Here is a 16,036-nt window from a genome sequence, read left to right as displayed (position 1 = left end):
GTATAGCCTTATGATTATTCATTTAACAGTGGGTAAAAGAAATAGAGGCATGTTTATGATGTCACGGTTGCAGAGCTCATCAAAATCAGGGGGAAGGGGGGATTTTTAAAGGAAAATTGTATTTTAAAACTTTTCAATAAAAAAAAATCAGCACTAGCTAACCAAGCTGCATTTCAGCCTGCCAATAACACTTTCAGATCAGGTTGATCTAGGAAAAACAGCTAAACATATTTGAAAGTGATCTGTAAAAGTCCATCATTCCCCAGGCACTAAATGTATAGCCTGAAGGCTCAGTCACTTCAGTCCAGTTTTGCTTTAAGCATCAACAGTTCCTTAAAGCTTGGAGGACTTGCTAATTGGTTAAACAATTCAGTGTTTGAAAGAAGAGAATAAGCTTCAAGACCTTTTAATATAAGATTCAAGAATGAAGGACTGTCAGAATATTAACACTGTCAGGACTTTTGTAATTACTCACTCTATAGAAAGACCCATAAGCAACCAAAGCCTGATTAAGCATGTTTATGGCAAAAATATGCATTAGACAGGTCCTGTGATCACCATTTGGAACCTTCCCAGATGGCTTTTGACAAGTAAAGTCAATGGAGGAAGCCAGATTCACTCAATGATGGCATGATTCACTTAACAACTGCAGTGATTTGCTTAACAAATGTGGCAAAAAGGTTGTAAAATGGGGCAAAACTCACTTAACAGCTGCCTTGCTTAGCAACAGAAATTCTGGGCTCAGATGTGGTCCCAAGTTGAGGACTATCTGTAAACACTAGAAAGAATAACTTCAATTTACTTGAGGAGCAGAAATTGAAGAATCTGTAGCCTTCTCACAAAAGGCCAGAATAATACAAATAACAATACAAATATAAAGTTATAGTGATCTTGTGATCAATCAATTTGAGTTTATTTGCTTGGTTTTTTTCATCTACCAAATAGAATAGGCTACATTCTAAGAATAGCATACATTTAAATGTTTTCCACCTTCATTATAGAGAATTGTAGAATAACTTGCTCTGTAACTCTCTAATTTTCTGCTTAAAGTTGCTTCCAACATGGATTTCAGTAGATTCATAGATTCTGGAAGTAACATTGTCAACACTCTGGCTAATCTTTTGCAAGTTTGTTAAATGTTGGTTGATGCTGGTTGAACTTCATTTTTGTTGGCACTGATTCTTTTACTCTAAAGCAGGACTCTTCAAACTTTGCCCCTTTATGACTTGTGGACTTCAACTCCAAGAATTCCTCATTCAGGCATAAAAGGGCCAAGTTTGAAGAGCCCTGCTCTAAAGAAAAATGGAATGACTGTAAAGTTCAGGTAGATGACATCTGATAGGGCAACATCACCAAAAAAGTAGCGACAGAATAGATAAACTGGCTCAATTATTTCCTGGAATGGCTACTAAACCATTTTTTTTAAAAAAATAAATCTCTAGAAGATTCTATAAAATTTAAGTTGTTTCCATGCTTTATACTATGAAATTTAAAAAGTTTTATTATACTATTTAAGTCAAGTACACACAGACCAGAGAAGTTGATCAATTAGAAGTTTTTCTTTGTAGATTGTTTTTTTTAAGAAAATTTTATTAAATGTACATTTAAAAACAAAAGTGGACATGATTCAACTTCCCTAGCTACAACACTACTATTAGTATTACCTTATGTTACAGTAAAAATAACAAAAACTTAAAATACATTCTATGACAGGACAGAGTATAACAAACTGTACATATAACATCTGTAAATTTTTTAGTAAACTGTCTTTCAGTTGTCAGCATTATATTTACATATCTTTCAGTTGTGTCCTGATATAGTTGCTAATAAGAAATCCTTACATTATCAACTAATCAAACAATAGTCATCTCAGCGATCCTCCTTATCTCTAACCAATTGTACAAATTTTGCCAAATTTCATAATACTCTGTTTCAGTTTTATTTTTAATCTCTAGGGTTAACCTGTCCATTTCAGCGCAGGATAAAATGTTATCTATTATTTCTTCTTCAGTGGGTGTTTCCTTTCTTTTCCATTTTTGGGCATATGCCAATCTTGCTGCGGTTAAAATATGCACTAATAAGTAGAAAGATGCTTTGCTGAGTTTATAGTTAATAATCCCTAATAAGACGGTTTCTGGTTTTAAATCATTTTTTGTAGTAATATTTCTTCCAACCAATTTTTTATCCGCTGCCAAAGGTTTTGCACTTTTGAACATTCCCACCACATATGATAGTAAGTCCCTGGAAGCCTTCTGCATTTCCAGCACATTGTTGAGATTTTTTTATCTATTTTTGCTAACCTTGTAGGAGGAAGTTACCATCTATAAAACATCTTGTACAGATTCTCTTTATAGGAGGTGGCTAGCGTTAACCTCCTATTTCTATCCCATAGTGATTGCCAATTATCTAGGTCAATACTGTAACCAAAATTTTTGCTCCAGATTAACATTGTTTCTTTTACCTGTTCTTCTAACAAATCCTGTTCTAATAAATATTGATATATCTTTTTTATCATTTGGTCTTCTGTTCCTAAAAGAATTTTATCTAATTGTGTATGTTCTAATTTTATCCCTGGTTCTTTTTTGTCTTTTCTGTATCGTGACTGTATTTGTAAGTATGTCCACCATTCCAACTCTATACCATCTTCTTTGTAGATTGTTGATCACTCATTGAATCATGATAAAAGCTAGGACTGATTTATATAATCACTGCCTTTAGTAAAGAAACATAATCCTCAATTAGAATTTTTTTTAATGGAGAAATTCTATTCACGAAAGACTTATTGTGGTCAAACACTTTTCTGAAGACTATCAACAATTTACTTCCTAACAGTGACATCCTAGTTATTATGCTCTTTTATATTCAGTGGAACATATTCCCAAGTATGCTCCCCCAAAATTGCAAGCTCATCTTGAAAAATTAAGTAGGAGAAATACACAAAAAACTAATCCCTACGTACTCACTGGAATAAATGTACAGGGTTAAATGTTAGTCTCATAAAAGAGAAATGCATTATATAAAGAGAGGTAAAACTAAAAACTTACAGCCTGGTTATGGCTTGGGTTTTTTAGGTCTCTAAGCTGAAGGATAGTTTTTGCTTCGCTGCTGAACATTCACAGCAAGGACAAAGACAAAGCAATCCATTTTGTTCACTTGCAGCTTTGAACTCAAGAAAAATGGAATGTTGTTCTCATATTATTTCCCGCCTCCCCCTCCCCCCAAAAAACACTTTAAGTGCTGATTGTGTGGGATTTGGAAATTATGTACAATTGCATTACTGGGAGCTGGAACAAGTAATTTCTGTCATCAAAGCCAGCCAAAATGGATGAACTTTTGAGATTCATATATACATACATAAATCACAATAAATTTTTAACAACACTTCCATTGGGGTGTTGCATAACCTTCATTTATATTATATTATAAAACAATATAATTTATTTAATTATCCTTATGTATTGATGATTAGTGTCTACAAAATAACTCAAATTCCATAATTGACCATCCCCCTGTTACACATATTCATGTATATTTACAAATATACTTTTCAGAGGCAAAGCAAAATGGTTTGTTAACTGCAGGATTTTTTTCAGGGCAGAAATATGCAAAACTAAATAATTAAATACGGGATATTTACATAGACAATGCCAAGAGCATATATTACTGGCTTGAGAATCAGGGTTAAGATCATTTTCTATTGCGTATTTCTTCCATTCCAGAAATATATATGTTTTTGCAAAACCTATCATTCACCTCCATAGGAAAAGCAACAATAATGTCTTGACTTTTTTTTTTAGAAATCTGGAAATGTTTGCATACAAGGTGCACTACAAATGAGAATCTGTAAGTAGCTACATATCCCCAACTACCAGTCTAAGTAGTCAGTAAAGCACTTTGAAATCCTTAGATGAACTCTGATTTGTATGAAAGGCATTATTGCTGCATTAAATCATCTGTCTTTTTGGTATAAGAGAATGTGAAGAATGACAGATGTAGACATTCATGTATCAATGCTCTGTTCTAAATTAAGTGTGTTGCTATCTTTCTCTGATCTCTAAAGCTGATGGAATCCAAGGCTGGTAGATGTCAGTTGAATTTGAGCAAAACCAGAGGCATGATTTTGGATAGACAGAATATTAAGGAAAAATATAACAAGTACCATGGCATGCCTCAGTTTACTACAATATAAAATATTCAGATTTGTTAAATAAGCATAGAATAGTAACGACATAAGAACCTATAGTTGTAGTGGTTGAGGCATCGGGCTAGACACTGGGAATCTGTGGACTCTAGCTCTGCCTTAGGCACAAAGCCAATTGGGTGATCTTAGGCCAGTCACTCTCTTTCAGCCCTAGGAAGTAGGCAATGTCAGACCACTTCCTTGCCAAGAAAACTGTAAGGACTTGTCTAGGTAGTTGCCAGGAGTCAACACTGACTCAAAGGCGCGCGCACACACACACACCATAATCTCTCCTGTCAACAGGAAAGCTTTTCAATTTAGTTCTTTGGCATTACTAAGAAGGTAATTTTAGTGGAACAACACAGGAACAGTTGGGGAGAGGCAGCCTGAAAGTGAGGGTTATATTAAAATCATGAAAGAAGACAAAATAATCATATATGCCTTTATTTTTGAGCAGGATATAGACACAGAATTACTTATCAATAAGCATTAACACTTGGAGCAGGAGAAAACAATGCTTGTCAATCTGGAGAGAGAACATGCATTTAAAGACCTAAGCAGACTGCTACCTTTTGTGGGTAGACACTCATATTTCATGTTATTTCACATATATCAAAGAGTTTTGCCAATTTATTTATATTCAAATCACAGTTCCTTACCAGTAGAACATTTGAATGTAAAATAGGATGTGATAGTCATAAAAGGGTTAACATTCACTTTCCTTGCTTGGAGAGGGAGAGGAGGATGTTGACTATTGATTAAAAGATATAATTAGCTCTAAGGGTTGTTGGGGTAAGAGGTGTGAACAAAGATAAAGGTGCATTCACTGGTTTCAGCTCTGGTGAAGTTTTTTTTTTAAAAAAAATCCCTAGGGTCCAAGTAAAGGAAAGGATTACAAGGATAGTGATGAAGGAGTTAAATTAAGAACATCAAGTAAAATGGAAACTAATCAAGGAGAGAACCAACAAAGAACTAAGGAGAAATTTTCTGACAGAACAATTAATCAGTAGAACAACCTACCTCCAGAAGTTGTGGGTGCTCCATCACTGGAGGTTTTTAAGAAGATTGGACAACCATTTATCTGAAATGGTATGGGTTACCTGCTTGAGCAGGGGATTGGACTAGAAGACCTCCAAGTTCCCTTCCAACTTTGTTACTCTGTATATAGGCAGCAACCATAAACTCATGAATAAATATACACAGGAGCTTTCATTGCTTATTAAAACACTTTGTACACCAGAAAAGACTTGCCTTAGGTCTTTTTGTTTGATATCTATCTGGGAAAAGGCTGAGGAGTGCTAGGAATAAAAAAAATGGTGGTGTGAACTAGACAGATAGAAGGTAGTTCAATTATAGTATGTCATCAATTACTACTTCCCAAATCAATTTCATAAATATAAATGACAAGCCAGTAATTCCTCATTCCATAGGTGTTTATTTGAATTCTTTTTTCTAAGTAAGATGCCTTATGTTCATAGCATTATCACAATCTATTCTGGAAGTTACATGATTCAGGAAAAAAAATACTCAGCCTAATTCGCACTGTAAACCACACTTTATAGAATAAAACTCCTGATTACACTTTCTACTAAGCCATAAATCTTAGTAATATATAAAAATTAAAGTGGCTGAACATGCCTGGCAACTAAGTCAAAACCAAACAAATCTCAATATAAATAAGCATAACATATAGTTTAATCCTAGTGTCTATATTGACTGTATCACATGGGAAATATTCCATGGAAAGTATCTAACATAGAATAAAACATAGCACATTTAATGCTCTTCAACCAGTTCCTTAAATGGCTGTAGATATGAAGGATGCCTAGATAGACAAGATCTACTTCCACTGTATTTAAAAATCTGAAAAATCGTATCAACTTCAAAAGTCCGTGCAGCCCAATGTTGGTCTGTATTGAATGACTATGATTTACCAAGAAAGGACTTTTAGCTGATCATCCTAGGCCACAACAGCTATGTTTTATTATTTCTTATGACACCATATTCCTATCTACTTATTGTATCTTGGGTTCATTTGTTCAATGGAATTTATTAATTTAGCCCCTCCTGTTCAACATCTATATGAAGTCGCTGGGAGAGATCATCCGTGGCTTCGGGGTGAGGTATCATCAATATGCTGATGATACCCAGCTTTTCATCTCCATCCCGAACCAACCCAGTGATGCCCTCGATGTGATGTCCCGTTGCCTGGAAGCGGTACAGATTTGGATGGGAAAGAACATGCTCCGGCTCAACCCGGCCAAGACTGAGTGGCTTTACGTACCGGCATCTCGTTTAGTCCAAGAGGTTCCATCTTTGGTTATACGAGGAGAGATGTTACCTCCCGTTGATAGAGCACGCAATCTAGGTGTCCTCCTGGATTCACGACTCAGTTTTGAAGATCATATTGGAGTCGTGGCTAGGGGGGCATTTGCCCAGATTCGCCTGGTACGCCAGTTGCGCCCCTTTCAGGACCGAGATGCCCTATGCACAGTCACCCACGCACTTGTTACCTCCCATATAGATTACTGCAATGCTCTCTACATGGGGCTGCCCTTAAAGACCACCCGGAGGCTTCAGCTGGTGCAGAGTACGGCTGCACGGGTAGTGATGGGAGCACCCCGATACTCCCATATTACACCCCTCCTGCGTGAGCTGCATTGGTTACCGGTTGCCCTCCGGGTGAGATTTAAGGTGCTGGTACTTACCTTTAAAGCCCTACATGGCTTAGGCCCGGGATACTTGCAGGACCATCTGTTGCCGGGAACGAATTCCCATCGCCCAGTACGCTCACACAGAGAAGGCCTCCTCAGGGTACCGTCGGCTAGACAATGTCGGCTGGCGACCCCCAGGGGGAGGGCCTTCTCTGTGGGAGCACCAGCCCTGTGGAACCAGCTCCCCCATGAGCTTCGGATGGCCCCAGATCTCCAGTCCTTTCTCCGCGGCCTCAAAACACTCCTTTTCCACCTGGCTGACCTGGACTGACAGGGATTTTAATTATGTTTTTAATTTTTTAACTCTAATTTTTAATTTATTTTAATTTTAATTTTAATTTATTGTACAGAGGCCTTTAATTTTAATTTTATCTTAACTTCTGTATTTATTGTATGTTATTGTTGTTAGCCGTCCTGAGTCCTTCGGGAGATAGGGCGGCATATAAGTCCCAATAATAAATAAATAAATAAATAAATAAATAAATAAATAAATAAATAAATAAATAAATAAATAAAATTGCTGATTCTGGTCACGCAGAAAGAAGGTATGTTAATAAATTTATAACTGAAAGTTTATCCTAGTGAGGAAACAGTACAAAAACAACAGAATGTGGGGAGCAAAGAGAAAAACAAAGGAAGAAAAATTCTACAGCAGAAAGCTCTCTGTGATGCTGACTTCAATTTTAATAAAAAAAATCAACTAAAGTTTTAAGTAACAAAGCTACTGTAATATATTTTTTCTAACGTAACTAAATGTGATAAAATGCAATAAAATGAAAAAAAAATCCTTCCAGGAAGGTAACAATGCCCTTCAGTTGTCCTGAATGCAGCTGCCAGCACAGGAGCTGTACAAGAGCCAAATAATGCCTGTGGCAATATCTATTAAATGACTGTCTTATGCTTCAAAGCATGTCTGATTTATGTTTCAGAATCCCAAATATTAATTAGTACTATACAGTTGCTGAATCAACCTATGCCAACCTTCTCCTTTCTCCCACTCAAAGCTTTTGCAATACCTACAAGTGCTGTTTCTCTGATGTGTGAGTATTTAACAGTTCTGCCGATCTGAGTTGGTTGCTGTGTGATAAGCATCATAGGAAGTTCAAAAAGGCAACTGCAGAGATCCAGTTTGTAAAAAGATTAATTAATATCACTCATTCTGCATATTTTATACATTAAAAGAGGCACTGGACCTACCAACTGCTTTGTACCACAGGGCTTCTCAGTGACTGTGAGGGGAGCAGAACCCCCAGTACATTGACACAGAGCTTTTCTTTCTGTTAAAATATTTTCAATTTGTCCCATCCCCACTGCAGCTTAGCCTTGCAGGAACAGTAATCCACAGGCTGCTGCTGCTGCTGCCATCTTAGTGCCAGCTGCCTTTGAGTTATTACTTGCTTCTATTTGTAAAATGACCCAGCAGCACGCTACTTAACATTATTTGTGCCAGCATTCTCCCCTATCTACACAGCATCTTGGATGAAGATTACTAGAACATAAAAGAAAAGAACGTTCAGCAAATACCAACTAGTTTTAGCTCACTATGATTTTTTTTTCTGGTATGGAGAGTTGCTCCAGTCCTCTATTGCAGGGCTTTTCAACCAGTGGTACGCGTACCACTGGTGGTACGTGAGCACGTGCCTGTCGCGGCATCGCCTTCCTCTCCCCCGCCTCCCCCCTCCGCTCCTTCCCAGCACTTGCTGCTGGAAAACAAGCTGCTTGGCGGCGGCCTGCCCTGCAGGAACCCTACTGAGGGCGTGCAAAGAGCTCAGGCACAGAGTGAGGCCCCGCCCTCCCCAGGGACTCATTGTGCAGCAACCGGATTGAACTCTTCTTGTGCGGGATCCATGTCATCCTTCCCCCCCTCTTCTTACTTCAGAAGCAAGGGGACAGAGCCATCCACTCCCTTGGCAGGTAGGCCCCTTCCTTCTTTTCCCCCTTCTCTCTCTCTCTCTCTCTGTTGCGGCCTCTTCCATCTTTTTTTCCTCCCCCCCGCCCGTGAGCTTGCGATACCCCTCACAGCCCTGTACGGCCAGCCCCAACCTCCACTGATGGGCTCCAGTGTTTTGGTGAAAACGCTGCATTTTTACTACTAGAGAAGCATTTTTTTTTATTTCTAGGTGCTTGTTGGTTACTCTGCCTTCAGTGGCCAAAAATAATTTGACTAACTTTGCGGATGCGGGGCAAGCCAGGGAAAGGGGGGGAGAAATCCCCAGGTTGCTCACCAGCACGGCAGCCGTCCTCTGCGCGCTCTTCTGTGCCCTGCCGTTCCTGGGCTTTGGCAGCAATGTGCAGTACTGTCCAGGCATCGGATGGCGTGCCAGCAGCCTCCACGCAGGACCCACCTGATTGACCCACAAGGTGCAGCCGCACCTTCCAGACTCCCTCTGGGCGCACAAGGAGCTAGGTCAGTTGGTCCTGCTGGCGCTCAGGACCACCCTTTTCACAACCTGCTCCCTGCCGCTGATAGTAAGTAGCTGGGGGAAAGAACTAATGGGAGAGGACGGACAAGAAGGAAAACTGTTCCCAGTTCGGCTTCGGCGCCTGCCGAATACCCTGTGGCTGCCGTCGATGCCTTTCTTCCCCCAGGATGCAGCTTAATTACCCAAAATAAATACGAGGGAAAAGGAAAGCGCTCCAAGGGGTGGGGGTGGGGAGCGAGTGCCCGCTTTGCCTTCAGAATTTCCTGTTGGGTCTCACTCTTTCCACGCGGGGCTGGGAAAGTTTGCTTGAAATCTGTAGCAGTCCATGCCAAAAGCGCAACAGATGAACCTGCATCTGCAGGAGAGGGGAGGGAGCAGTGACGCCCCCTTGCTGTTTCAGTGGGGTGGAGTGGTTGGGCTGCTTTGGGACTTCCTTCGAGTCAGGATGGTATTGTCTGCAAAATTGGTCAAATTATTTTTGGCCACTGGAGTAACCAACAAGCACCTAGAAATTAAAAGAAACCCTAAAAATGCAGTGTTTTCAAAACACTGGAGCCCGTCGGCGGAAGTCAGGGCCGGCCATACCGAGTCTCCAGCTGATCGGCTGCCCTGGATGTGGCCTCCTGGGTGCACAGCGTTGCGCCGACCCACCGGGAGCTCTCTGCGACGCTGTGCGCCTGGAAGGCTGCATCCAGGGCTGCCGATCAGCTGGAGACTCGGTACGGTTGGCCCTGACCTCCGCCAACAGGCTCCAGTCCACAGAGAGCTCCCGGCGGGAGAAAAGAAGAGACAAAGAGGGAAGGAAAGAAGGAAAGGGAGGGAGGAAGAAATGAGGAAATCCCAGATGTGGGGCAAGCCAGGGAAAGTGTGTGTGTGTGTGTGTGTGTGTGTGTGTGTGAGAGAGAGAGAGAGAGAGAGAGAGAGAGAGAGAGAGAGAGAGAGAGAGAGAGAGAGAGAGAGAGAGAGAGAGAGAGAGAGAGAGAGAGAGAGAGAAATCCCTGGCTGCAATTTCTGGGCAAGATTTCCTGCTTGCAAAAGGAAGGGACAAAGAGGGAGGGAAGAAAGGAAGGAAGGAAGGGACGATGGGAGAGAGGAAGGGCACCCACCCCAGTCCCACCCCCCTCCACCAGAGACCCATGGATTCCCCCCTCACAGGCACCCTGCAACCTGAGTGATGAGCTCCACCCCCCCAGCCATTGACTTCCCTTGTCAAAAAGTTGCAAAAGGTGATCACATGACCCTGGGACACTGTGACCGTCATAAGTATGAATCAGTTGCCAAACATCCGAATGTAAATCACATGACCCTGGGGATGCTGCAACAGTCATAAGTGTGAAAAATGGTCATAAGTCACTTTTTTCAGTGCCATCGTAACTTCAAACAGTCACTAAGCGAATTGTTGTAAGTCGAGGACTACCTGTACTTTATCATTTTTTTCCTTTTTTTGGGCGGGGGTCAAGTTTTTGACACCTTGCTGGGCGACTGGTGGTACTCGGATGTTGCCATATCCTAAAAGTGGTACAATGGGTGAAAAGGTTGAAAAGCCTTGCTCTATTGCATGTTTTATCAGCCTGACTCACACCTGTCATTCAGTATAGTTGGATCCTATAATCTAACTTAATCTTAGTCTTGAATGCTAAGCAAAGAGAAGATAGTAACTAATGCTCCAATGATACAGTTGACTGAAGAAAACACTACTTTCCAAGAGCAATGAAAGACTGAGATAGTTACATTAACTGCTTATCTGTTGAAGGACAAAAATGCCCCACCTTTTTAGGCTAAGGCAACAGTTAGCCTCTGCATGGCAAACTAGGGGCTACCAACAAAAAGAAAGCATGGCTAGAGCATAAACAGAAACAAGATGTAATTTTACTTTACTTTAGGTAAGGTAAAGTTTCCCCTGCACATGCGTGCTAGTCGTTTCCGACTCTAGGGGCCGGTGCTCATCTCCGTTTCAAAGCCGAAGAGCCAGCGCTTGTCCGAGGACATCTCCGTGGTCATGTAGCCAGCATGACTAGACACCAAAGGCGCACGGAACGCTGTTACCTTCCCACCATAGTGGTCCCTATTTTTCTACTTGCATTTTTACGTGCTTTCGAACTGCTAGGTTGGCAGAAGGTTGGCACTTTACTTTACTGCTAGGTTGGCACTTTACTTTACTTTACTTTAATTAGATATGGCTAATATTACTTTCCAGGAGCCATGATGGCTCAGCGGTTGAAGATGCTGAGCTTGTCAGTTGGAGAGCTGACCGTTCAGGTTCAAGTCCTGAGCTCTGCGCAATGGAGTGAGCTCCCATTACTTGCCCCAGTTCCTGCCCACCTAGTAGTTCTAAAGCACGCAAACGTAAGTAGATTAATAGATACCACTTTGGTGGGAAGGTAACAACGTTCCATGCACCTTTGGTGCATAGCCATGCTAGCCATGGAAATGATCTTCGGACAACCCTGGGTTCTTCAACCAAGAAACCGAGATAAGCACCATTCTCTAGATATGACTGACAGAGGAACCTTTACCTTTACTACTATTTTCCATGTGTTTCATAATTCTTTGAGGAGACTGATGAAGGGTACCTCCAAACAAAATATATGTGTTCCATTTCTAAAGTCAATTCAAGGTGCTAATACCTTTAAAACTCTACATTACCTGGGAGCTAAATAGCCTCCAACTCCCTATTTTTGAATTTTGAGATAATCATTCAAATTATTTGGAAGGAAGAGCAGCATAAAATTAACTAATAATTAATTCTGCCTCTGCCTCCAGCTTTTTTTTTCCAGAGAGATCCCTATAGTCACTTAGATCTTCTAATCTTCTGTAAGAAGAGAGAGAGAGAGAGTTTTCAGAAGCACCAATTTGGAAATATGGCAAACAATAACTGAAGTTATAATAGTAAAACTAATAATTGCACAATGTATGCAGTAATATCAACTCTAGTCTAATAGAGCAATTTTAGTTTAATAGCTTTTATATTCAAAGCTGAATACTACTTTTCATGCATGATGGACATCTACATTGGTCAAAGAACTGACTGAAAGACTGGACTATTTTCACAGAACATTATTATATTCAGGAATGTACAAAAATATTTTTTTTCTTACACAGAATTTTTGATCTGGAGTTTAAATCATTAAAATGAGAGACAGTTTCTGAATACAACTCATAACATACCCAAATATGATTTTACAGCCATGTATTTACAACGTTTTTGCACACTGAGTCATACTGGATGTCATAACTTTGCCAGCTTTAGTAAAAGAAAATGTAAACTATGATAAAATGGGACAGGACTGTGCCTGTCTGATTTATTTCTATCCATTTCTCTTTGGTAAATAATTTTATCAGTTTTTCCTTTCTAGGGAATTCCCCCCCCCCCGCTATGTAGTTTCCCATTAACCTATAAAGAGATCACAGAGAAAAAGAAACAGGATTAATGATCTGTGAAATAGGTACAGTACAGTGGGTACTGGCTAATCTTTGCTAACTTAGTCCAAACCCACTTAAACCCTGGCCAGCTTTTGAACATAATGAACAAAAGTGGATTCAGAATATATTTTCTGGAGCTAATATAAAATGATTGTGGATGCAAACAATTTGCCAAAGAACAAATCCTGAAATTACTGCTAAATATTTTTCATGTTATTTTAGTAGAAGAGTGATTACTGATTTCAATAAGTAATAAAGTCATTTGACCTTATAGTATAAAAAAGTTAAATATCTAAGCATCGTAGGAAGCAGTTAACATATTAAAAGCAACAGCTAAGTTTGTTTCCACCACAAGTTGCATTCACAATAAATGTAATCAGGGTCAGCCTTGAGCATAAGGATTATTTAATCTAGCGATTTTAAAACTTTTTCACTTTCAAACAGCTTTGCTTCAGTTTCTCTAAAGAGAGATCCTTCTATATTGCAATGTGTTCCAACCCATGCTCTATCATTCTCAGTCAATACAGAAAATGTTGATTAGATTGGTTGGATCTTGCTGCCTCCATTATCCATTCAGGAGAAATTCAGTTTAGTGGCTGAACTATATCTTCATAGAAATGAAGGAATCCTTGATAAATTACAAAACTCATGGGTTCTTCAGAATACAATTTGAAACCAACAGTAATTTACTGTTTTGACATTATTTCGTAAGTGTATTCTTCAGCATATTATGTTTCATATCAAATGTTCAGCTGAATTAGGAACAAACTAGCTAGCTGCTGAATAGTTTAATTTTACATTTAACATTTACCTTATATTTATAGTTTTGTTTTATTGACAAGCACTATGAGAATCAGTGAAAAATTGTGAGGTTGCCTCAAATACACATTTAAAAAGTTAAATATGGAAGCATTTACTGTACTCTTATGATACAGAATATTTATTTTCTAGATCATAAAAGCTACACAAAAATGTCACATTTGAGATGTTGCTCAAGGCAAGATTTATTGTAACCAGAAACAGCTCTTGTTTGATTATATTTTTGAATTTTCCTTTGGACTTAGAATCAAATCTCACTGGACCACAGTTTGACACATCTGGTAGGTAGCAGGTTGTATACCATGGTTTAGGATGTGGTATAATTACACACACCCCCAAACATATCCTAATGCATACAAACTGCATTTGAGTAGCTGGGTCCTCAGCGTATCCCTCTCCTTATATATAAAAAAACCATGTAAAGAAGGATTCCCTCCCCATCCCCAGTTTCTAGCACAAATTATCCTTCTGGGCATTTCTTACTATTCCAAACATACATGGTATCACAAATTGCAGCTATTATAACCAGTTATAATCTCCATTTTATTTCCTCTGAAATTTTAATTTGTTCTTATACATTTTTCTATTTCCTCTCAATCATAACTGGAAAGAAGAAGAAAATAACTAAACTTCAAACATTTATATTTCTCGTTATAGCCCTCCTCCCAAAATTTGCCGGAGCATGGTAAGTTGGAATTAGACAACTATCAAAAGGAACAAAATGTCAAATACATAAACTTTTCCATCAAATAAGAACTGTTGTAGCTAGTATGGCACTTTATATTTTAGAGAAATATTCTCTGATGTCTATAAATAACTCTTGAAATATTAACTAGAGGATTAGGAATTCCATACTGGCTATAAAAATCAAAAACCCACACCAAAGCAAACCTGAAACACTTTATTCTCCTTCAGCTACTTACTTTTTTACACATAATTTCAAACGTGGGAAGCACAGAATATATATATATATATGTGTGTGTGTGTGTGTGTGTATAGTACAATAACGTTTTTTATAAATTGCAATGACTAAATAAAAGATGACCATTTAAAAACTATAATATGGAAATACACTATATAATATACTTATTTGGGGAACACGGAAACAAGTATGCCAGAGGTCCTTTCCTAGTTAGAATTTTTTAAAATTCTATTTTAAAATTTAAATTCAATGTTTTCATAAAATCCACCTTCCAAAGGCCAATGCATTTTACAAATAGTTGTGTGCAAACCTCTATTGTTAAGTATATTATCTGATGTTTTCACAAATTCTAATTTGTTAAATACATATTTTTGATGCCACATAAAATACATAATACAAAGATACAAAAGATAAAGATTGCCAAGTAGGAGAATTAGGGGGAAAACATAAATTTTTCAGAGTACTAAAATATATTTGTGTTCCCAAATTGCAATTTGCAGAACGATACTGAAAAAGAGTCAAGACAGAATTAGAATCACCAGGCTGATGTACAATGGCCCGCTATTGAGCCTGTTTTAAAAAATGAGGGAGAGGCGTAGTAAAATCACTGAAAAAATACAATTTTTCAGTGCAACAAGTGAAATAGAACTTGCATTTCTCTAGGAAAATTAAATGAGGTTGGAATGAAATGCCACTTTTAAACTACAATGTTCGAAACAGGGAAGAAAAGGTATTTTTAAACAGAGTTCTATCATAATGTCAGCCTGCCAAAGCACCCATTTTGAGCCTCATAAAGGCCAACCATGGAACATTATCTCTAACTATGAATTTATGAAATGCCTAGAGCAGGGGAAGCCAAGCATTGTAAAGTACCAAATTTAAATAAAGCACTTGCTACTTACCCTGTAGTTTGCACCATGATCAGCTCACCCTCCCTAATAATTCCAGTGCATTGTCTGAAAAAAATGGGAACTAAATCCTGGGGGAAGCAAGCGGAAAGTTCCAGAAATCCACAGATCTGTAAGACTCTCGAATTTAAACCCCTGCCCAAGATGCTGGGTAGTCTGTGTGTCTATCTTTAACTTGTAACTGATTTGGTTTCACATTCCATTGAAGTCCTGCTGGCAAATGCATTTGCACAGCTTACCAATCACAAACAGTCAGATCCACTCCCTCTCGCCTCCTCTCTCCCACCCCGTTACGCCACCCTCCTAATTCCTCTCTTTTGGAGAGCCCACGAAACTCCCTCGCCCCTGTGCTTTAACCTATCTCTGATGAAAGGAAAGTGTTTACTAATCTTTGCTATCCAATCATAAATAGACATCACTAGGGCTTCGCAGCCAACAGTAAACTAACTTCCAAACGTGGCTGTCCAGGAAAGACATGTTCTGCTAGTAACATTCCTGAGAGCCTGCAGCAACAGAGTACAGGAACTATCTTGCCTTTCACTGTGTGCCTAATTCTGTACGTTTACATCATAGTGTGTACATCACTTCTTAACTCCCGAATGAAAAGTTTAACATCCACTGAATTCAGGGTTAATAAGCCCTAAAAT

The 16,036-nt window shown here is 39.0% G+C and overlaps 1 protein-coding gene across 4 annotated transcripts in view; it reads right to left on the bottom strand.

Annotated features, from left to right (window-relative positions):
- Positions 1-15,512, bottom strand: part of DTNA (dystrobrevin alpha) — a 131,539-nt gene extending 116,027 nt beyond the window's left edge. For all 4 annotated transcript variants that reach the window (XR_014492262.1, XR_014492263.1, XM_083360757.1 and 1 more), the window contains exon 1: positions 15,384-15,512. Coding sequence is in view for 2 of the 4 variants with exons in the window: in XM_083360757.1 (XP_083216883.1) it covers positions 15,384-15,400 (17 nt within the window). In the remaining 2 variants the exon portion in view is untranslated. The remainder of the gene's footprint in view (positions 1-15,383) is intronic.
- Positions 15,513-16,036: the final 524 nt, after the last annotated feature.

The sequence above is a fragment of the Vipera ursinii genome (genome assembly GCF_947247035.1).
Source record: "Vipera ursinii genome assembly, chromosome: 3".
Taxonomy (NCBI): Eukaryota; Metazoa; Chordata; class Lepidosauria; order Squamata; family Viperidae; genus Vipera; species Vipera ursinii.
The sequence above is the reverse complement of the archived record's forward strand: the minus strand, read 5'-3'. Positions and strand labels throughout refer to the sequence as shown.